The 23,108-nt window shown below is 42.2% G+C and overlaps 1 protein-coding gene across 2 annotated transcripts in view; it reads left to right on the top strand.

Annotated features, from left to right (window-relative positions):
- Nucleotides 1–23,108, top strand: part of SUMF1 (sulfatase modifying factor 1) — a 77,534-nt gene that overhangs the window by 26,251 nt on the left and 28,175 nt on the right. The window contains exons 4-7 of one of the 2 annotated variants that reach the window (XM_006196511.4): nucleotides 10,054–10,136; nucleotides 12,701–12,823; nucleotides 13,580–13,694; nucleotides 18,398–18,511. In XM_006196511.4, coding sequence (XP_006196573.2) covers nucleotides 10,054–10,136; nucleotides 12,701–12,823; nucleotides 13,580–13,694; nucleotides 18,398–18,511 — 435 coding nt within the window. The remainder of the gene's footprint in view (nucleotides 1–10,053; nucleotides 10,137–12,700; nucleotides 12,824–13,579; nucleotides 13,695–18,397; nucleotides 18,512–23,108) is intronic. The other variant, XM_072941749.1, reaches the window with a different exon arrangement.

The following is a 23,108-nucleotide window of genomic DNA, read 5'->3' as shown; positions in this document are numbered from 1 at the left end:
GCGGTCTGGCTTGGATTAAGAAATAAAAGTGATCCCCTCCCTCCCAGAGGTTGGCGTTTGCATTGTCAACCTCCACGGTGAGACAGAGACGGACTGTTGAGTCAGAAGCCAAGCCCAGGGAATGCCCAGCTTTAAGAAAAATTTATATAAAGCTGAGAATGTAGAATGGATGGGGCTTTCAGGATCATCTGGCAAAAAACTTTCTTCTTACAGATGAGGTGACCACGGCCCAGGAGGGGAAGTGGCTTGCCTCAGTTCTGGGTAATGTTTGAGGGGGGCATCTGTTAGTACCCGAGGACCAGCCTGGTGCCTTTCCCACCACAGATCCCTGTGCAAAACCCATAAGACAAGGACTGATTCTCTCGCTCTGCAGAAGTAGATTCCACTGAAAGGCTATACTAAGTTGGTGTTTATCCAGATGAGGGCACCCAAGGTAGTGGTGGTGGGGTTTGGAAACCACGGAAACTTCAAGAACAGGTGCATTTATTTGTTAAATAAGTGTTTACCCCTTATGTACTGTGGGCGAGGCCGTGTTCTATGTGCTGTGGATACAACCAGCAACCAGAGACAAGTCCTCATTCTCATGGAAGTTGTAACTCTAGTAAGGACCAGACTCTAAACACGTGAATTTTATTTTAAATTAAAATGTAGTCAGTTTACAATGTTGTGTCTGTTTCTGGTGCACAATGTACTGTTCCAGTCATACATATATTCCTTTTCATGTTCTTCTTCACTATAGATTGCAACAAGATGTTGAGTGTAGTTCCCTGTGCTATGCAGTAGAAACTTGTTGTTTATCTATTTTATGTATAGTAGTTAGTATCTGCAAATCTCAGACTCCCAGTTTATCCCTTTGCACGCTCTTTCCCGCCTGGTAACCATAAATTTGTTTACTATGTCTGTGAGTCTTATACAAGTGAACTTTTAACTGACTCTGCTGTTGGCTTGTGATTAAAATGAAAACAGAGTCATGAGATAGAGAGCGACTGAGCATAGTGCCGTTGGGCTCTTTGGGCTCTTTTACTGGTGAAGTGTGGGATGGCCTCTCTGAGGAAGTGGTGCCTAAGCTGAAACCTCAGTGACAAGTAGAAGCCAGCATGACCAGTCATGAGGGAGTGGTGAACCGGGGAACCGTGATGGGGTTGGGCTTCGGTAGGAGAAGTCTGCAGCAGATGGATGACCTAGGGCTTTGTAGGCCTCCGAGAAGTTTGAGTTTCTTCTTAAGTGCAGATAGACGCCATTGGATCTCAGTAACATTTTGAAGAGACCACTCTGGCTTCTGTGTGTGTTTTGTCGTAGTCCAGGTGTGACATGATAGGGACGTGGAGCAGGGTGGCAGGAGGGGAAATACTGAAAGTGGTCTGGTGTCAGAAAGTACCTCTGAGAGCAAAGGGGGAAAAAGAGAGGAATCAAGGATGACCCTCAGGTTTTGGTCTGAGCAACTAAGGAGGTTGTGATTCCCTTAACTTGTGATGGTAGAACTTGGAGAAGGTTTAATAAATTACTGAACCCAGAGAAGACTAAGAAGAGAATGAATTATGATTATTCACCAAATGTCTGCAAGGTGATCTAAAAGGAATTTGACTTTTTCCATGTGATCCTTGAGAGCCTAATCAGTGCCCGCAGATGGGAGATCTCTGGGAGGCATTTCTGATTAGCTATGGATGAAGAGCTGTTTGTTAAAATGATCTGAACGAGAGGGATTGCCTGCAAGGAAGTGATGTCTGTCTCCCAAATTGTTCACACTGAAATGGGGGGACCATCTGTTGGTAACCATATAATTTATGGTCCAAATCTTCATTATTCTGGGATAGCAGGTGTATGTCTGGAGTGCCCCGGTCAAATGGGGACTGATGTTTGTCCTGTCTTACCTGTTCATCCTCATGACACTGTAGAGAGAGGGTGCTTTGGGTATAGGTTGAAACTCAGTGACCTCTTGGCATCCTTCCAGGTCTAAGATTCCGAAGATCTTTGATATATCTTATTTCACACACAAAAAAATTGGTGTCCAACTTTTCTGGATTAAGTGAAGCACACTTGTAATACAGGCAGATAAAGTGATACACACTCATAATTAAGGCAGCCTCCCATGTGGAACATGCTGCTCATCCCTGTCTTGCCTCAGTGCTCCTCCTTCACACCTCCTTTGGGAGGCATTTGCAGAATAACACCCCCTGGCTTTGACTGAGATCCCATAGCTCAGTGAGCTCCTCTTGGCCACAGTACTTGGTGCAGCCTTGAAATCATCTGCTTATTTGTTTGTCTTCACCCCTGGATTGTGTGCTTTGCTTCTGCACCCCCAGGGCCTAGCATAGGGCAGGCACTCATCAAATGTTTGTTGAATGAATGAATGAATGAATGGCATTGTAAATTGGTTCTGTAGATCTCTCATACCAACAAGTATACATACTTGTCTACTGAGTGCTTATTATGCTGTTTCTGCACAATAGCAAGCCTGTTAGATAAGTTCTCTTAGTATACTAATTTTACCGACTGAGAAAACCAAGGCTCAGAGAGGTTTAGTGACTTGCCGACTGTCACATAGCAAATAGTAGAAGACCTAGGGTTAGAACTCACTAACCACTTGGCTCTAAACTTGACTCAAAACTATCTACCCGTACTCAAAATTTAACCACATGTTATGTTAGCAGATCAAAGATATTGAGAAGTTCTGTAATTAAAAACTAGTTTAACTTGATTAACCCAGTGCTTTCCTAACTAGTTTGACTGCTTTGACTGTGGAACCAGTTTTTCCTCCTCTACCTACTCACATCTTGTGGAAGACTGTTAGGAAACAGCCAGTGGGAAATACTTGGCTAGTAGACAAGAGTTACAAATTGAAAATCTGCAGCTGTGGTTTCTTTTCCTGGCTCTGCCGCTACCTGCCACATTTCAGGCCTTATTTTTCCATCCTTAAAATGAGAGAATTTAAATAAATGGCCTCCCAGATCCTGCCCACCTTTAAAATCGTGCAGCATTGTAAGCATGCCTGTGTTAAGCAGGCAGCCGTGCTGGAAGAGCATCTTACACCTGGTGATAGAGCCAGGTTTTCACTTTCCTGCCAAGCCTGTGTTTGCTTTACCAGCTCTTGTAGACCTTTGCAGGATGCGCAGTATTGCATGCAAATATTGATCAGTATAATTAACGCTGCTGTATGTTATATATGTTAAGATGTTAAGAGGCTAAATCCTGAGAGTTCTCATCACAGGAACAAATTCTTTTTTCTATTTCTTTAATTTTGTACCTGTTGAGATGATGAATGTTCACTAGAACTGGGGAAAAAAAAGAAAAAATAAGCAAATCTTTTCTGTACAGTGTGCAGTCACCTCGAGGAAATCAGTAGTCGCCATCCCACCGCACTGTCCTGCCCCTGGCACAGTGTGTCCGGATGCACGGTGAAATGTACGTGCCAGGCCAGTGACCCGAGGAAGTTAGCATTGTGGGGTGTTCAGACTTTGCTCCGGGCTCCTGAAGCCCAAGGCTGAGATTGGCTAGGTCAGTACTGGCCTCTGGTTTAAAGAGACAGCAGGGGAGCCATTATACTTCATCACCCTCTGCAGATGCACGTGCTGAACCATAGGCAGGTCATCTCTGACTGTGAGCCTGGGCTGCCTTTGTAGCTAGAGTCCCCGTCCCCTTTCTTGTGATGCTCTCTGGGGTGATGACACTTCATTTTATCCTCTCTTTCACAAGTGATAGGTGGGATTGTTCATACTGTGATTTGCCTCTGAAGTGGCCTGTATGAAAGAATTTCCTGTTCTTAGGATGCCTTTTCCATGTCTGCTTTTTTTTCTTTTTTGGTTTTGTTGGTGGGTTTTTTTTGGGGGGGGGGGAATAATTAGGTTTGTTTATTTATTTATTAAAAAATATTTTTTAATGGAGATACGGGAAATTGAACCCAGGACCTCGCCATTCTAAGCACCATTGAGCTCTGCTCTCCTCTCTGTCTTCTGTTTGATCTTTTTTTCCTCGAAAGACGCAGAACTTGTAAGCTATGAAAAAAAGTACAGAACCAGTCAAAACGGCATTCAGACTTTCTGTAATTTCCCTGTTTTATACATTGAAAAAGGCCTGTTAGTAAGCCAGTAGCAGTTTAAGGAGCCTAAATGGAGCCTTTTTGAAAAAAGTTGTATTAAAAAACTTCTCTGAGATGCCATGATTTTTACATATACTCAGCCCTCTTTCCTGAGGGAAACTAGCCACACCATCTATTAATGTTGGTGGATTTTTAAAAATCCATTGCGGACTTTTTAAAAAAATGATTTTTAGCAAGAGCTACAGAGACACACTCTTAGGTACAGTGATGCCACTTGTGGAAGATGAATAAATGAAGATGTTCACTGTAGTGTTATCTATAATAGCAAAAGAAGCAACAAAGTTGAATGTAACCTGAGTGGTTCAGTGTTAGGAGATTATTTGGTAAATTATGGTACATCTACATAACAAGATATTGTGCAGCCACTAAAAATATTTGTTGTGAAGTTCAGAAAAAAGATAAGAAAATATTTAATAAAATAACGAATGATCAATACAGATATAATTTGGAAAAATACATAAAATATATTTTTATTTATTTTATGATGAAACTGGGAGGTGAATATAAAATTAAAGTTTGCAGAGTATGGTGAAGATAAGTTATGTTTAGTTAAATTAATAAATATTTAATTTATTTCATATTGCTTACTTTTGCTTTTTCCATGTAAAATTGACTCTCTTATTTGTGCTCCATTAGAAGAACAGACTTAGAAACTCTGAATAACCAATATATTCACTGTAGATAATTTGGAAAATAAAAATGACACAAAAAAGAACATTAACTATCACCCATCATCTCACCACCCAGAAAGAATCATTGCAGACATTTCAGTATATATACCACTGATTTTTTCTTGGGGGAGGGGGTTTGTGTGTTTGTGTCTGTATCTAGACACATTTTTAAGCACAGTTGCACAGACATACTTGTAACTGGCTTTTTCATTTTCTGGAAAGGGTGAACATTTATCTAAGTAATTACAAGTTTTCCTACATATAATTTTTAATAACTGTGTTGTATTCATTTGTATGGCTGTACAGTAAGGGACTCAGCCCATCTCCTCGATGGGTGTGCATGTGGTTTAGCCTTTCCTGAGTACTGTCAGATTGCTTTCAAGATAGACTACTGTCAACTTACTTGGTCACCTCTTTGCCTAAAGAAATAAAAAATTACTTTTAAAAAGTACAAAAATTATTTTCTCTTGTTTGTAAGAGTTTTTTAAAACCCCAAATCCTGGACCTAAAGAGTATTGTGCTTAGGGAAATACATCAGACAGACAGACAGAGACAAATACTGTATGCTGTCACTTATACATGAAATCTAAAAAAATAAAATAAATGGATATATGTAACAAAACAGAAACAGACTCTCAGACATAGAGAACAAAGTAGTGGTTGCCAGTGCGGAGAGGGAAGGGAGGAAGGGCAAGATAGGAGTGTGGGATTGAGATACAAACTGCTATGTATAAAACAGATAAGCAACAAGGATATATTGTACAGCATGGGGAAATGCAGCCATTGTTCTGTAATAACTTTAAGTGGAGTATAATCTATAAAAATACTGAATCACTATGTTGTGCACCTGAAACTAATACAATATTGTAAATTATACTTCAATTAAACATTTTTTTTAAAAAGCCCCAAATCTACTTTCCCCATATTTGTGTAAGACTCAACTGAGAATGAGTCAACTAGATCACTTTTAAGGATTCTTTGAGGCTGGAGGTCCCTTGCACCATTTTTTCACATTGTCTATAATGAGTGATCAGGCGTAGGGTTTGTGCTCCTTTCTTAAGGACATGCAGTGAATATTTAGAGTATGCCAATTGGTGCCTTGAGAGTGCAGTGTATTCTAGCACGAGGAATTTCACTAGAAACTGAAGCAAAAGTATTGAAAAATATCAGATCTGCCTTAAGTTTCATAAATATTTGTACTCTGTGTGAAAAAGCATGCATTTTTCTTTCTCATGAGTTCTATTAAGTAGTCAAGGTACCTGATGTAGGGTTTAATTTGAAATAAGCTGTCAAACTTGACTACCCATCTATTCTAATGATGAATTTGTTTTTACTCTTTATTCAAGCCTGGTTCTGTACTTTCTGCATTTGTATTGGATACTGAAGAAAGAGATTTTTTTTTTCACTCATTATGTGCTTTCTCTTCCATTTGATTCCTTCAGTTGCATTTGATTCCCATCCAGTTTTATTTATACTTCATGAATTTGAACAGATGCAATTTCTCATTGTTGAAATTTGGTGCCAGTTGAAAATTTCTCCCAGGTTGTTTTTATAAGGGTAACTGTCATATTTATACTATGTTTCAAGAAATGTCCATCTTTTTAATTTGCTTGTCTAAATGCATTTAGTTTTTAAGAGAACAGTTGTAAAGTTGTGAACTTGACATCTTTACACTTGAATGTGCATAATTACACAGTGCATTATCTTTTTCTGTGCCGACTTTATTCTAGGCTCTGAGTGCATAAGCAGCATAATTTAACCACTTCTGGCAAGAATAAAGGCACCTTTTTTTGTCTTTCCCCTTTTCTTTATTTTTAAGCTGTTACTACAAGTCTGGTTCTGTCCCTGGGGAGAGGTGGGAAAAGATGTCTCTGCTCTCCGAAGTCCATTTCTCAAGGGACGTCAACGCTCACATGGATCCTATTTACACTGTAATTGGTCGCCGATTGTCTGCTACAGCTGTTTCAACTTAAACCCCAGACAGTTGCTATGGAGATGATTGACTAGAAATAGGTCAAGTCCTTCCCCCTCTGGATGTAAGGGAGTGCCATAATTCAACTGGAAGTGTCTCAGTTGAACGGAAAATGTGTAGATGGGCAACCACATCCACGGATATGTCTTTTTAGGATGAAGCTTATCACAGATACCAGTCCAATTATGTTGCTGCTGTGACTCTGGAAACAACACACCTGAAGACTCTTCCTGTGAAGGGGAATTAGAGATGCCATAATTTGCAGTGTAACTTTGATGAACTGATTCATGTGACTCTCAAAAGTTGCTTGTTTCATAAGCTCCTCAGTGTGGTAGAATAGCGTTTATTTTCCAGACATGACCAGGAGTTCAGGAACAAGTTTTTGAAAACATGGAGTTAACAGTGGTATTTGGAAGAGGAAGGCATCTGGTGACATTGGATGGGATTTGCCGTAAGTCTGGCCAGAAAACATCATGGCTTTCCCAGGGCGACCTGACTCGGATGAATGATGTCCAACCTCTGACCCAGGTCCTCTGTTGTGGGGTGACTTTGATTACTTATCTCCCTTCTTCATGTGTCAGATGGGGAAATGGTTTCTGACTCTGCATCTCACCATTGCGATGGGGACTCTTGGTCTTTCTCATAGCCAGGGGTCCTCGTACAGGGCCCCAGCTTTGCATTGTTTGGGGCTTGGTGAATGTGGGGATGTTTTTGGTTGTCACAGTTGGGTGGGGGTTGGATGCTACTGGCTTCTAGCGGGGAGAGGTCAGGGATGCTGTTAAGTATCCTATAATGGACACTTAACAGCCCCTGTTGAGCCAGAAAGTATGTGGCCCAATATGTCAGTTATGCAGAGGTGGTCTGTTTTGGATGGGTTGCTGAGAAATGTGAACGATTTCAGAAAAGATCGACACCTCAGGAAATGAAAAGCACATACCTGGAATGAGAGAGTGTGTGTGTGTGATGGGGAGGAAATTGAGTCAGAACTATAGCACTGATGTGTGTGAGCGGGTACCCAGACCCACTAGTTTAGTTTTAAAGATATTTTTGAAAGAAAAGAAAGTGACTGGGTTCATACTTGGTCCCTCATTTTGTGCAGTGAACCAATTAAGATAAATGTGTAAAATAAATAATTTTAAAACTCTCAATATACCAACTGTCTTAAATCATACTCTGAGGATTCTGGTGTTTGAAGATCCCTTTAGGAATTAAGCGCCGTGCCTGGCAGGTAGTGGGTGCTCAATATATATTTGCAACCACAGGGAATGAGGGGAAGAGGAGAGGAAAAGGGGGTGGACTCAGAGGTCCCTGGTGCAGCCGTACTGGGTCAACTCCACGCAAGCCAACTCCATGGAAGTTCCCCTTTGAAGAAGGTGGGGAACCTTGGGGGACTTGTGCCGTTAAGGCTCGAGTTTGGCTGTCTTTACTAAAGCTGTGCATGTGTGTACCCTGGGATCCAGGAGTCCCACTCGACAGTGTGTAGTCAACAGAGGTGCAGGTGCATATTTACCAAAAGTCATGAGCTCTTAAGAATGTTCACAGAAGTTGCACCATTCACAATAGCCCAAACTGGAGACTCCCCAAATGCTCACTGGTAGTAGAAGAGATAAATAAAGACATTTAAAGGAAAATTGCCAATGGTGAAGTATTCCAAAACACAGGAAGGTATAAGAAAAAAAAGGCATTCTAGTTTCTATCACCTAGATTTAACCAAGGTTAACTTTTCGCCATATTTGTCTTTTTATTTTTTATTTTTTTTTAAATTTAAGAAATAGAACCTTTTGGTGGCCTTAAATGTTGGGGGCGGGTGAACTGGGGGAGTGGTTTGAAGATGCTGCAACACAAGAGTAGGAGGACCTGGGCTTTCTCTGCACATCTTCTCTTGACCTGGAATGAATTACCTGTCACCAGCACCTAAACGTGGAGCAGTGTAGTCAGTGAGACCATCCCCCGAGGAAAGATGCTGCAGTGCCACAGGAGAAACAGAAAGAAGCCGTGCCTGTCACCTCTCCGGCTCTCGGAAAAAAGAGAACACTTGGCAGTAGTGTCCTTTAAGGACAGTACTCTTTTGCTGAAACATAAAAGAATTTGGCTTTTTCCATCAAAGTGGGATTGGAATACCATGAATGTTTTGATTGTGCTGATGTGGAAAAAGAACAAGAACAGGGTCTGGTGTTTTCAGTGATTGCTGCAATTGTTAGCGAGAACACGGCCCCCTTCCCTTCCACTCAGCGCAGCTCATCGGGATGCAGATGACTGAGAGTAACACTGTCTTGGGGGTAACCTTGAGTCTGCCCTAGTTTGTATTAGAAGAATCATTTGCAAACTTCTTTCGTTTCGTTAGTATTAGCATCACTGATGGTAGTGATGTTTTGGTAACTCTCTCCCCGCCTGTCACGAGGCCATGGTTGAGACTGGTTCCCTTTACTGAGAGCTTGCCAAGTGCTGGGCATAGTCACTAGCCCTTTAGTGTGTTCTGTTTCCTTCTCGTGATAACCTCTGAGGTAGGCATTGTTACTGTCTTCACCGACAGATGAGAAAACAGGCTTGGGGAGTTTCAGCAGGCTGCCGAGGTTTACATCGGGAGTTGCCGAGCCTTGATTCACATCTTGTTTTCAGTGACTCCCAAGCCCAGTTCTGAATCGATCACTAAAGGAGGACCACTTGATACGGTTATTTGTGTTAACAGAACTGCAGAGTGGGAGGGAAGGGCCTGGAACAGGACCTTCGCTGAGCACCTCCCAGTCCTATCCTGTCTAATCAGCCTCTTCTCCGTGTGAGGTCGGTGAAGCAGGGGGCCTGCTTCCATTTCACAGATGAGGACTCTGGGGCCAGACAAGCAGTGACCTTGCCCAGAGCCACACAGCTAATTAACCAGGGTCTTTTGAAAACACACTCTAGCTCTTTACCCCTCGCTTCAGCGCAGTCTCTGACCACCTTGGTTGACCTTCAACCTGGCACTTGATGGTAAGATAAACACTGCTTCCCCATCTTTTAAGTAGGAGTGATACTACTTGCCTCATTCATTAGAGATTAGAGGATTAGCTAGCAGTGCATCTTTTAAAAATTCTTGGATTTACACACCATTTAGATATGTATTTATTTGGTCACTGTGGTGCTTTATGATATAATACTTTTTTTGTTAGATTAGTTACATATACATCTTTAGTTTTGATATTCTGGTGAGGGTATTTGGTAATTCAAATGGAAGTTGAAGACCATAAGTAAGATTTTTTTTTCCCCCTGTCAGTACTAAGTCAGTGATTTCCTACAGTCATCACAGCTAACCTGAGCTCTTTCTGGGTTGCTTTGAGGTTGCAGCTGCTCCCTGGTGGTTACCTGTTAAAGGCGCTAACTGGAGACACCCAGAAGGGCCTGACTCGACAGTTGTACACAGGTGAGGCTGGTGTTTTGTTTTTTTTCCCCAGATGACATGTCTCATTCCAAAGTAGATTCCTCTGATGTTGAGAAGGAACTCAATGGCCATCTTCTCTAAAAGTGTGAGTCTGACAGACTCTGATTGGTTGGTAGGAAAACTGGGTGGCAGGAAATAATGTCTGTACAGACCCAAACGTGGCGGCTGGTTCACGGAGGGCTCTTAATAAGTGGCCTCTCTCCTCCCTCATCTGGCCCGTCAAAGAGTTCCCTCTTGCAAATTTCCCCACCTTATCTCATGACATGTTTAACCTTTACAGCCAGTCCATTTTGCTCTCTCTCATGAGTGCACCATTATGAGGAAGAAGACTTGTCTGTCTTACAGATAAGTGGTGGTGTCCTGCCAGGAGGCCACTGTTGAACTTCAGGCCTCGGGTGTAGGATTCCTGGGGTCTCTAGTCCTGGGCTGACATACTTTGAAGCTGCCGTCTGACTGAAAAACCTCAGAGCTGCAAGTCGGTCAGCATGTCTCCAGGGTGGCAAGGAAATAATTATCTCAAGCGAAAATAGAGTAGCACTTTTAGCCCTGGAGATGGAGAAGGGTTTGGGTCAGGACTCAGCATTGCAACTCCCCAAGAAAACTGTTCTCCTAACCCAGTTTTTCAGATAGGATTTTCAAACCTCTATTTTTGGCAATATTCCTGGTTATTGCTCTCATTGTCAGGGAGCTGGGAGTACATGAAGTTCAGCTTGAGGGATATAGCCCCTTGACAAATGTCAGAAATCTTTCAAAGCCTGAATTGGCAGCCTCCGTGGTAGAAATAGACTGTAAGGTGGAAAGTGGTAGATTCTTAGGGGCCTCTGGTTGACGACCAATGAGTATCTTCTTTCCTGAACAACAGTAGAACAAAAAGCTGAGGAAAACCCAGAGTCGAAAATATTTGATCCACTGAGTCCTTCCTCTGATAAAAGTGCGTGTCTTAATATCAGTGCTGCAAACAGTGAGTGGCGCATAATAGGTCCTCAGTAAACATTTGTTGAAAGAATGAATGAAAGTCATGGTGTAATTACTGTAGAGAATTTCAAAGATGTTTAAGAAATGGACTAGGAATGTCGAGTCCGCCTGAGGAAGAATGAGCAAGTTTATCCTCTTGTTCTCAGACTTTCCCCCTACCTCTCCGTACCCCTCTATACCTTTAGAAAAAATAAAGACTCACTTGGAATCTGCTAGAGTGAGTCAAATATAGCTGGCTCATCTGTAGTAGAAAGACACAAAGCTCAAAGCCAAGTATCCCAGATTGGGTTCTCTGGAAACAGACGCTGAGATAGAGCTTGGGCAGAGTATTCTATTTTTTTTCTTCCATTTTTCAGTTTTATTAGGTAGAATCATTACAATTTGACTGCACATAGACAATATATTGCATGTAAATACATATACACAATATACTGCATATATTTTTAAATTTACGTTTATATACTATTCATTATTTCTAAGAATGTTTGGAGCTTTAGCTTTTTAAACTTAACATAGTTATCGTAGGAATAAAGCCAACCACAAAATAAGAATTAATTCAAAAAGATACATACACCGGGCTATTAACAGCAACATGATTTTTAATTTGCAAGATATAGAAGCATCGTAAGTGCACATCAATAGATGAATGAATAAAGAAGATGCAGCATATGTATGCAAAGGAATACAAGAAAAGTGGATATTTTGCCATTTGCGACCCTCCATTCACTTTTTTTTCTCCGCTTCAAAAACCAGAATTTTGTAACTGGCATAAACATTTCCATGGCATCAAACATAACAAAATACCTTAGAAACAAACTTGAACAAGGAGGTTACCTGTGCTCTGAAAGCTGTAAAACATCAATGAAGGAAATTGAAGATGATACAAAGAAATGGAAAGAGATCTTGTGCTCGTGGATTGGAAGAATCCACATCATCAAAATGGCCATATGGGTAGAATATTCTTTAGGGATCCACACCCGCGGAAGGGGTGGGGCGGAAGCAGAACTGGGCTGAGGGAGAAGCCAAGACGACCGTGGGGGTCCAGGGAGTCCCAGGAGATCCCTCGGAGACCCCTGGGGTATAGATGACCCACGATGAGCTGTAGTGAGCTCACAGGGCTGTGCCTTTGTGGCCCAGCTGTGGTTGGTCATCAGTGGCTCTGAGGGGGCTCTTCGCAGCTCTCCTGAAGGAGCTGACAGCTGGAGGCTTCTGCAGATGCCACTGCCAGCAGCTGGACGAGCACTCCTCCCTCAGAGAGGGATCTGGCTGGTGCACCTCCACACCCACCGTACCACATGAGCTTCTCTAGAGGTCCAGGCCTGCCTTCAAAGTGAAGAAATGTTTTGACTTGCCCAAACTTGTTCCATGAGGAATTACAGCCTATTCACAAGCCTGGAATGTCAGAAACCAACGGAGGAGGGTGACAGATACGATGTGGCTGGGGCTTGGTTTGGGGCCCAGGGCCACCTCAGCGTCAGACTGAAGGGAAGGTGATGCCGGGCTTTGCAGAAGCCGGCTCTGCTTCCTGTTCCGGTCCTCGCCCTCCTCACTCTGTTCCCGCTGTTCCCCAGGCCAGATCACCCGGTTCTCCATGTGTCCTGGAACGACGCCGTGGCCTACTGCACGTGGGCAGGGAAGCGGTTGCCCACGGAAGCTGAGTGGGAATACAGCTGCCGAGGAGGCCTGCAAAATAGGTACCTGGGGGCTCGCATCTTGCCTAACTGTGTGTTGACCTTTTCTAAAGCGACAGGACTTCCTTTGGCTGGAAAGTTGATTTAAAACCACAGCCAGCCCAGCTGTTCTTTCTTACTGGGCTTTCTTCATCTCCAGGACGTTACTAAGGAAACACTGTGTATGGGTCACGACCCCTCACAGCCCCCAAAGCCACATGTTTGGTGAAGTGGCTGCAGCAGCTCAGCCCCGCCAGTGTCACAGGTCCTCCTTAGAGCCTCCTAGCAGGCTGCCTTGCTTTTAGGATTTTCTTATTTTAGGCATCTCCTGAAGCAGCGGTATTTCTCTGCTTCCAGAGCCGTGAGACAGAAAACTTGTGTTTGGGTCCCATCTTCAAGAAAAGCTCCTTAAAATAGTGAAGGCTTTGTACGAAAGTGCAGTGTGGTGGTGCCTGATCATGCTACCATATAAGTCCAGAATGATGTCTGCTTTCTCAGCCTCCTGTAAGCCCTTCTTTTAGTTATGTGATTTATTTCAGGCCTCCTGAGTCCTCCAGAGAGACTGAGGTTGTTGTGAACTTGACAGGAACTGGTTATGTGGAAGTTAAAAAAATGCTGATTAAAAGCTTTAGGTATTTAGATATTTAAAATTAAAAAGAAAAGAAAAGCTCCCTTGGAGCAAGCAAGCAGTGTTCTCTCTTTCCCTGCCTTCCTCCTCTGGCCTTGAATCCAGAAGCCTGTGCCCGTTTGACGGGCTGATGCCTGTGTCTCTTCTGGCAGGCTCTTCCCCTGGGGCAACAAGCTGCAGCCCAAAGGCCAGCATTATGCCAACATTTGGCAGGGCGAGTTTCCTGTGACCAACACCGGAGAGGACGGCTTCCGAGGAACTGCACCTGTGAGTAGCGAGGCTTGTGAAGGAGGGCGGCGGAGACAGCGCACCGAGAAACGGCTAGAAACGAGTGAAGGGCAGTGCTCACTCTGCGCCACGTGCTGGCCCCTCCCTGCCTTTATCCACTACCGCATGTAGCAAATAACTTAATAATTAATCGGCCATACTTTCTCGTAACATGTTTTTCTTTCTGATTCTGTGATACTTATTATAGAAACTTTGGAAAAACAAGGAGAAAATTTAAAGGACCTGGAACCCTCCCACCCAGAGATGGATAACCCCTGTTAGCATCTGGGTGCATTTTCCTCCCACTTGTTTTCTGTGCTAATGATGCTAATTAATAATGGTTAGTAGTTAGTGAGTGCTTGCAGTGTGCCAGGCACGGTGCTGAGCCATTTGCATGAATGATCTCATTTAATATCTTTTCAACTCTGTAAGGTAGGTACTGTTATCCCCGTTTTCCAGGTGAGCATTCTGAGGCACAGAGAGGTTAAGTAACTTGCCCAAGGTCACACAGCTGGAAAGCAGCACAGCTGGGATTTGAATCAGGTCGGTTTGTTTCCAAAGCCCATGTTCTTAACTACCAGAGATGCTGGCAGAAGTGTTTCTGGTATATATGTGCCTATGTATTTTTTACATATTGCTGTTGGGTCATAATATAGTATTTAAAATCCTACTGTTTTTCCCTGTGTAGTATCAGAAACATTTTATCTGTCATTAACAGTTCTTCATAGATACACATCTTTTAGCAGCTGGATAACCTGCCATTTGTATGAACCCTAATTTATGTACCTTTTATTGTTGCAGATTTATATCATATCTCTTTTTTTGCTAAACAGTATAGCAATGAACATCTTGTACATAAACAGTAAATTGTATCTCTGTAAAGACAGATTCCTAGCAGTGAAATTAATGAGATGAATCAAAGACTAAAAACATTCTCGGTAAGGGTTTTAGATATATAGCCAAAGCGTTTTCCAAAATGCGTGTAGCATGTTTCCCTCCACGAGAGAAGGAGAGTTCCTTTTTCACCGCTGTTTTGTTGGCAAAACCATACACTAGTGAAGCAATGTTAAAAGCATTTCGTTTTCTCTTAACACGGTGAAGAAAAGCATCTTGTGATGGGGAAATAGTACCTTACTGGATTTGTTGTCACAAAGAATAATTTTCTCTTAACAGTCTTTCAGACAGTTGACATTTTTTTAAATGCTTGTATTTTTGTGTCACAAAAATAATTCTTCCAAAATTTATTTATAAATATAACACAGATACCTTATTTGGAACATGACCAAATGATTCCAGAATTTCAAGTGAAATAAACAATAAACAAGCAAGACCAAGACATTTTTGGAAAAGAGGAAGAGTGAGGAGATACTTGACCTATCAGAAATTTAAACATACTTTGAGCTATGTAGTTAAAGCATTATAGTTTTATGTTTGGCAGTATCTTTGTAAAAAAAAAGTTGCACAAGAATATGTTACCCTTGAAATGTATATAAGTGCTTATGTGTGTGCTTCTATATGAATTAGGTATATGATAAAGGAACCAACACAAACCAACAGGAACTGGAAGTATTATTCAACGAAGGCAGAGACTCATCAGACCACCTAGAAGTTGGTTCTTCTGACATTTCCTTCAGGATAGCTTGTGCTTTCGTGGGCATCTAGTTTTGTTCAATAAAATGAGTGATTGGAGACTTTGGGGACTAAATGATCTCAACCTTTTCTCAGCCTTTACATGGGTGAGAAGCCCAGCCAGTATCTTGTGGGCCACTTTTGGTCAGCAGAACTGCAGGATGAACAGAATATCAGTTAGGAGGCCTGATGGGGATGATCCTGAGACCCCAAAAAGGCTGTTGGTTGATGTGAACAGTGGGACAGCAGCCATCACATGGCTTGAGAAGGGCCTTGGCAGCCTGAATCCCCCTCACAGATGTGAGGCCGTGTGAATTGGGGCCGTTGCAGTCAGCCTTGAAGCCTGCAGCATGGGCTTCTGATGGACCACACAAATTATGTAAGCGCCTGCCAATTTTAACAAAAGGCCATGAGAAGCTGTACTGGCTAGTTATGAATATTTTACAGTGCTTATGGCTATGGAGTTTCATATCACTATTTAAGCACATGAGCCTCCAGGGAAAATAGTCATTTACTCTCAAGTCGGTGTACCTTTTTCAGGAAAAGCAAAGTTCCCTATGAAATAAGGATGCTTTACAGATGTTTAGAGTTGGAACATTTAGCTGGGCATTCAGCAGATGTCTGCTTGGAATGTTTTCAACTGAGAACTTACCTGACGAAGTTGCCGTGGGAGGTTCCTAAGACAAAATTAGGACAGTTACCAAGAGCCCTCAAATAACCAATAGGAGAAACAGGACCTGCGGAGAAAAAAAGCAGCAAGTTATAGAGAGACCACTTCCACGTGTCTTTGGAATCGGACTTCACAAGATCTATACCTTTAAGTCAGGACTGTTTACCCAGAGAATTATCTCAAGTCCACTTTAGCTGCCTTATTGTGTCCCCAGGCCCTGGTCAGTTGAGAGTAGGAATTTCATAACGGGATGGACAGTGAAATAGTTCCCTCACCTGCTATTTTATGTATTTTATTATTTTCAGTCTGGTTTTAAACTCATTAAATTTTTCTGACCCTGGAGAAGCTGAAGAATTGGATTTGTGTGTTGCAAGGCCTCTTTACACAGTTACTAGTGTGTTTTGTTTTTCATGCACATCAATTTATTCTCCTGAAAATCAGCACTTTGGAAGTTTTTCTCGTGTCCATTTGTTTTCTTTTGAGCTTTCTGGAAGGAAGCGTTAATCAGTGTGCTTAATTTAACAGTGAGCAGTTGAAATTTTTACACTCTAACGTGGCAGTTTTAGGGGTGGTGACCTCCAGATTTTCCATCACTTAAACATTGAGTTATTTAAAGGGGAAAAGCCCCTCAAACCTTTGAATAGACGCTGTTATTTCCTCATCTGCTGGTTTAACAACACCAGATAGGTTAACTCGCTTTCCCAACAATTGCCAAGTGTTGGCACATAAAAAGGACCTCAGGCTGACGGACTTGAGAGCCCCCTCCGCGTGTGCGCTCTGTAAGCCTGAGGAGTGACTCCATCTTCCAGAGTGTTCGTTCTGTGTTTTAATTGCTCTCGCACCCCTTGCTCCTTCACTTCTATCCCTGAAGTAGATTTCTTCTTTTCCTTCCTTCTCCTTCCAGCTGTTACTCCATCTTGCTCTTTCCAGTCTTCTCCGGAACAGTTGATGCCTCTGCTCTCGCCTCCTGTGCTGTCTCTCTGACCCTGGTTCCAACAAGACACCTCTCTCTTTGTAGAGGAGGGTTCACCTTCAGCCCCAGCCCTCTGGGGGGGTTCTGCTCCTGTTCTTTCACTTTCTTACCCTACTCTTCCCTCTCTGCTGTTCAGGGCTGGATTTTTTATTTTTGGTTTCGTCTTCCTTTCTCCCTCATTAAAGCTCTTTCACGTCTTGTGTCATCAAACCCTTCAGTCGACATGCGTGGAATTACTGAATGAAGCAATGACTAAGTACCACTGTTTCCTTCATGAATGCTGAGTATGGAGCAGAGTGGTAAGCATTTTCAGCTTTCCACCTCATCGGGATTACGTTTTTTTCAGAGAAGCTTCTTAACTTTGATTAAAGTGCTCTGTGTCTCCCGAGTATCAGTTGCTTCCATATTTATGTGTAGATAAATACACATAAAACCTTCTGAAGCCATCTAGAAATGAGCTTTGTTCCTTTTAGTCCTACCTTATTAATTGGGAAAAACCATGAATTTACAAAAAGATCTTTTAAAAAGATCCCCAAAGGTAACTTAATTTTTTTTTCATTTAAAAAATTAAAAAAATTTCTTCATGTTTGAGAACTTCCATTAAAAAGTGTTGAGAAAAAATTCTGAGTCCCTAAAATAGCAAAACTGTTTTGTGCACATTTACTGTTTAGTCAGTTTGTCTGTCTGGTCCCCCTCCTCTCCCTGCTTCTTACACAAGCCTCGCAGCCCGGTACCGTGTCTGTGATAACATCGTACGTGTCTGTAACTGTCTGGTCTGCCTTTGAAGTGTGATATAATTGCTTGCTGAAGAGCCTGTGCGGCTTGCCTCATGCTTCCAGGTCTCAGAGACTGCAAACCCTCTGTGTGTTACAAATCCGCTTGGTAGTCAATTCTCGTTTTCTTTATAAAAACAAGTCCCTTTAGTGTTTCGATGATAATGACTGAGGCTTAAAGATAAGATGGTGATTGGAGGGGCTGGTGGAGAGGACAGAATTGGCTTGGGGTCTCTCAGTGCTAAAAGATGCCGTGGGCCAGCATAGCTCAGCTGATGCCGAGACTTCTACCGGGTCTAATATGTTTCTCTTATGCTTTTGAAGGTCTGAAGATCATTTACCCCTCGCTCCCCATTAAGATACAGATTGGACTTAAGATCAGTATTAGTCTCTCTCTTAGGAATAATTTCACTGATTCTCCTGCCATGAAATACCAACTCTTCTTAGGTTTCTAAGCTCTGCTTGAGACCTCAAAGCTGAAAAATATCTCTTTCTTTGTTTTCACATTGGCTAAATTGCATTTTCACCCTTGGAGTGAAAATTAATATTCATAATTTGAAGTAACAGCTCTTTGTGCATTTCTGCACCAAAGAGGTTTTGTAGACAAGGTGAGTAGTTTGACAGCATTTCTCCCCCCACCTTTTTTTTTTATTTTTAGGTTGATGCCTTTCCTCCCAATGGTTATGGCTTGTACAATATAGTAGGGAACGCCTGGGAGTGGACTTCAGACTGGTGGACCGTTCACCATTCTGTTGAAGAAACTATTAACCCAGTGAGTATCAGTCTCAGAGTATGTATGGTGAAAAGGTTGTATCTATCCCCTGGGCAGCCTTTGGCAAGAATGTCCTGTTTCCGAAGGGTGTTTATGTACCATTGAAATTAATCTTGAAATTTCCCCGAAGAAATATCAAGTACATGTCTCTTATTTCAACCTGAACGTATTGTGTAGAAATGTCTCTGGGCATTTTATATGCTGCTGGATTGTGATGGTGGTAATGATTGGAAGGAATCTGCATATAACGTTAGAAATTTTATTCAGTCTCATAAATGTGATCAAAGTGAGATATATGAGATATATAAATAACTGCAAAATTCATTAATGTTTATTAATAACTACCGAGATCTGGTAGATGGTATTTTTCATGCAGCTAATTGCCCGAGTTTTGATTGGTTGAATTTTGGTTGAGGAGCTTTGTTTGAAGAAAATGAGAAAGGATGTTTTCTGGATGAATGTTGAGTCAGGAAGTTGAGTCATCTCATGATTATTTCCTGAACTGCACAGTATGTCAGTTCAGTGCATCATAAACTTTGGGAACTAAGACAACCATGTTTGTCTAAGTTTTACATATTCTGATATGGGAGGAATGTTGAATGCAGCCTCTGAAACCAAGCTTCCCCAGCAGCATATACAAAAATTGAGACTCTGCATGGGTATATGGGTGGAAGTTACCTCCTTTAAAAACAGCGTGTCTGAATATTTCTTGCTCCGTGAACAGATTGAAATCTCATCTCTAGCAAACTAGACAGTCATAAGTCAGATCCAAGGATGTATATTTGTACCAAAACTAGCTAGACTGGGAACTTGCTATGCTTAATTTTAAACCTTAACCTTTTGTAAAGGCACAAAAGGTAATGATGAAGAAAATTATTCGATCTCTTCTCGGTGGAGAGAGAAACAACTCAGAGTAATTGAAGAAACTGTCAGAGCCTGTGCCTCAGGCCATTTTTCAGAACGTGGGGATACGTTTGTTTGATGTGCTTGATTTTCCTTCGCAGAGTAACAGGTGGGTTGCTCATGAATAATCCAGAGACAGAGATTACTTTCTTGGGGGCAGATGAAAAAGCTGAGGTCTTCAGAAACTGTCATTTCCCCCTCACTTTCCTTGTACTTTCTGGCAGGGCTGGTGGAAGTAGTGGTCAAAGACAACCCATATTTCTCCAAAAGGAGATTAAGGTTGTGAAATTCTCGGTGGGTTTGTGGTTGGGAGACGCCATTCTCTCCTGGCAAGATGTGATTTGGGGTTTGCTGTCAGAATCAGAAATAGAATTCCCCCCCCTCAGATCAAAGCATCTGCATGTTTGGAAGGGGGTGCACAAGGCTTCAGAATTCTGGCAGGTTGTGAATGTATCTATCTGACCATCTGTTGTCGAGCTGAGTGCTTATTAGCTTTCAGTTTTATAATTGCTTGTGTTTCTTCTAAGGATTTACAGAAAAATTCACATTTTTCTTGTTTTCACGAGTCCCAGGCTCTGTCTTGGATGTGGTCTTTGTTCTATAAATTGTGCTCCTTGTAGGTTTCTCTTTGTCAGGTGGCCTCATTTGCTTCCTGATTTGACTGGGGTAAAATTCAATAGTTTTGAGATCTAAACTCTACCTCCCTTGCAAACTCAGACTTTCATCATTCAAATCTGTACAACTTTCCTTCATTTCCAGCACCACTGATGCCTCTCATCTGTGTTACTGCGCAGCCTCCCAGTTGGACACCCTGCCTTCACTCTTTCTGCTCTAATGGAGCTAGAATGATCTTTGTAGAGGACACGTTTAATGCTGTCACTCCTCTGTTTAAAATTCTTTAATGGCTTCTTGTTGTCTTAAGAATAAAGTACAAACTCTTGAACATGACTTCTGAAGGCTAAAATAATTTCACTCTTGCTGATCTCTCTCTGGCCACACCTTTTTCTTCTTTTTTAAACATTTAATGATGGAATGCTACAAAAATTCAGGAAGGTATAGAAAATGGCATAACAGATACCTATGTACCTACTGTTTTGATTTAACATATACTGACAGCTTATTGTATTTACTGTGTTTCTTAATTCTTTTCTTTTCTTTTTAATTTCTTTTTTGGGGGTAGGGGTAGGAGATAATTAGATTTATTTATCCGTTTATTAGTGAAGTTACTGGGTGTAGAGATTATTTGAGGTCAAGGCAGTGGGATCTTAGAGAGGATTTACCTTTGCTTCTAGAAACTTCGATTTCATACTGCTTATTCCAGTCAGGAGTTGAGATGATTTGAAGCTGAGCCTCAGTCCCTGTGAGGGCTAGTTGGGTATAGTTCTTCAGGTGCCAGCCAGCACCCTAGGTGTTTTCCGTGACTCTTCTTCCTTGGAGGGTCCTGAGCTCCCGGCTTTTGTTTCCTTAGCCCATGGGTCTGTTCAGGGTCCTTTTTACTTCTCACCATTATAGCTGCTGCCACTGGAATCCAAAGACCTCTGGGGAAACAGGCTCACCTCTCTGGGCTTCCCTTTTATCTAGGATTTGAGCCCTTCAGTTACTCACAGCTGTGATGGTTCCCATCTGATCTGGTTAAACCTCATTTCTCTTTGAGGTCTTAATTTACTTGCCTTTCTTCCCTAATAGCCTGTGTGTCTCTAGCGCCTTGCAGAGAACCGGGTACATGGTAGCTGGTCCTATAAGAAAGCCAATTGCAGGTCCCCTGAATTAAGAGAGTTTGATCACTGTTCATACTCTGGGTATTTCAAAAGCAAAGGCTAGTTAGAAACAGACATTTTCAGGGAAAGTGATGAACCAAAATACCCATGTGATTAGCAAACATTTCAACACAGGAACTGACCTCTTCAGTGTCATGTATATATTTTAGCTCCAAGACTAACTCATGATGGCAAATCAATTTAAAGCTTCTTCGGAGAGTTTGGGAAAAGGCCGTGTTCTATATGCAAATACTCTTCAGAGAATATCTTTTGCTTGTTCAGTGACTTCCAGGGAGCAAAAGTTAATCATTAGTGTTTATTTTATTGGGTAGTCATTTATGGCAAAAAGCAGGTGGTAGAAACACCTTGTGTGCTTTGTACACACAGTCATAGGAGAGGCTGAGGTATTAGGCCATATGGAGCGAGGGTCAGTTTGATTTTACCTAGAGGAAGCTACGGGGAGTGTGCATGCATGCATGCATGCGTGTGTTTTCAGGAGCTGCTGAATGTGGCGTCACCCTCTTCCACACAGACACAATCCAGAGTGTGGCCACTGACGCTACTATTTTTTTAACCAAATACTAATTTTAAATGGTGATTTCCCCCCCTTTTTAGCAACCCCAAGACCCATAATAATCTGTGGCAGTATATGGTGCTTTCAGTACAAGACTGTGTAGAGCTTCTATAACATCCCACGCCTGCATCCTCCCTCTCATGCCCCAGGTACCATGCTGACTTGTTCACGATGTGAAAGGTGTGATCTGTAACATCTTTCCCAGTCTAACTTAGATGTACACAATTTTGGGGTGAGGGGAGCTTTTTTTTCCTAAGGTGAAGAATTCTAGTGTTGGAGTTCGTCACAGTAACTGGGATCGTACCTCTGCCACTTAATATTAAAGGACTCTCTCTAAACTTAGAATGTATCTTGTTTCCTTATCTACACACTGGGAATAATTATTCCTATCTCATGAAATTGTTGGGAAATTAAATTTGACAGTGTTGTAGGTGAAAATACTTTATACTTTTATACCCAAAAAGTACAATTGTTGTGGTTGTTTACTATTTTTGCTTAGACTGTGTTTGGCTGCCTCATTGGGACATTGTATGCTTCTATTGAGCAGAGTTAATGAGGCATGTTGGCATTTGGAGGCTGAGGGGAAGACGGTGACATTTACAAATAATGAATGCCTAATATTCCTCCTATCCTTACCTTTTGTTAGCATGTCACATTGTCTTCCTTACAATGAAAATCTCGCTTCGTGGCTCGTTAAAGTCCAGTGGGAATCAAGTTTTGCTCAAAGTATTCCTCCTCTGAATGAATCCCTGCTGCTTGCCAGATTCTGTTAGCCAGAGATTCTGTTTGTTTGGTTTTTGTCAGCTTGGAGTTTGCTTGTTCACTTAGGCCGCATAGCTCCAGACATTTTGGCAAATGTGTTCTGTTTTGCGTGGCCTCATTGTCGTGGTATGGAATTTACCAGGGAGGTTATGAGCTCTCCTTGTGTGCGGCCCGTGGTTGCAGAGTTTGCACTCTGCTCGTTTTGAAGGACACACCTCTGAGCCCTTGCCAGTCACACAAGGCACATGCCAACCTTCTGACCTGAGGTCAGCATGTACAGTGTGCTGGCAGGTTCCAAGCCGAGCGAGCAGTCCTGCTTGGGTGCTTTTTTGCCACTGGGTGACCAGACTTGGGACTCAGACTTGCATTGCTTTTGCCCATCCTCTAAACTCCACACTTGATTGCTCCTCTTCCCAATAACTCCCCCTCTAACCTCCCGCCACTGCATGAATCAGTGAATTTTGTGCAACACAAATGTTAGACTCCCGCTTAGCCTGTCTCCCAGTCCTCTTCTGCCTATGGCATGACACGGTCCTTGTCTCAGCCTGGCAAGAAACAGTAAATATCACATCATTTTCAGTTCAGACTGCCACACCCACTG

This window comes from Vicugna pacos, chromosome 17 (genome assembly GCF_048564905.1).
Source record: "Vicugna pacos chromosome 17, VicPac4, whole genome shotgun sequence".
In the NCBI taxonomy this organism is placed as follows: Eukaryota; Metazoa; Chordata; class Mammalia; order Artiodactyla; family Camelidae; genus Vicugna; species Vicugna pacos.
Note: the sequence above shows the minus strand (reverse complement) of the source record. Positions and strands in the feature narration are given on the sequence as shown.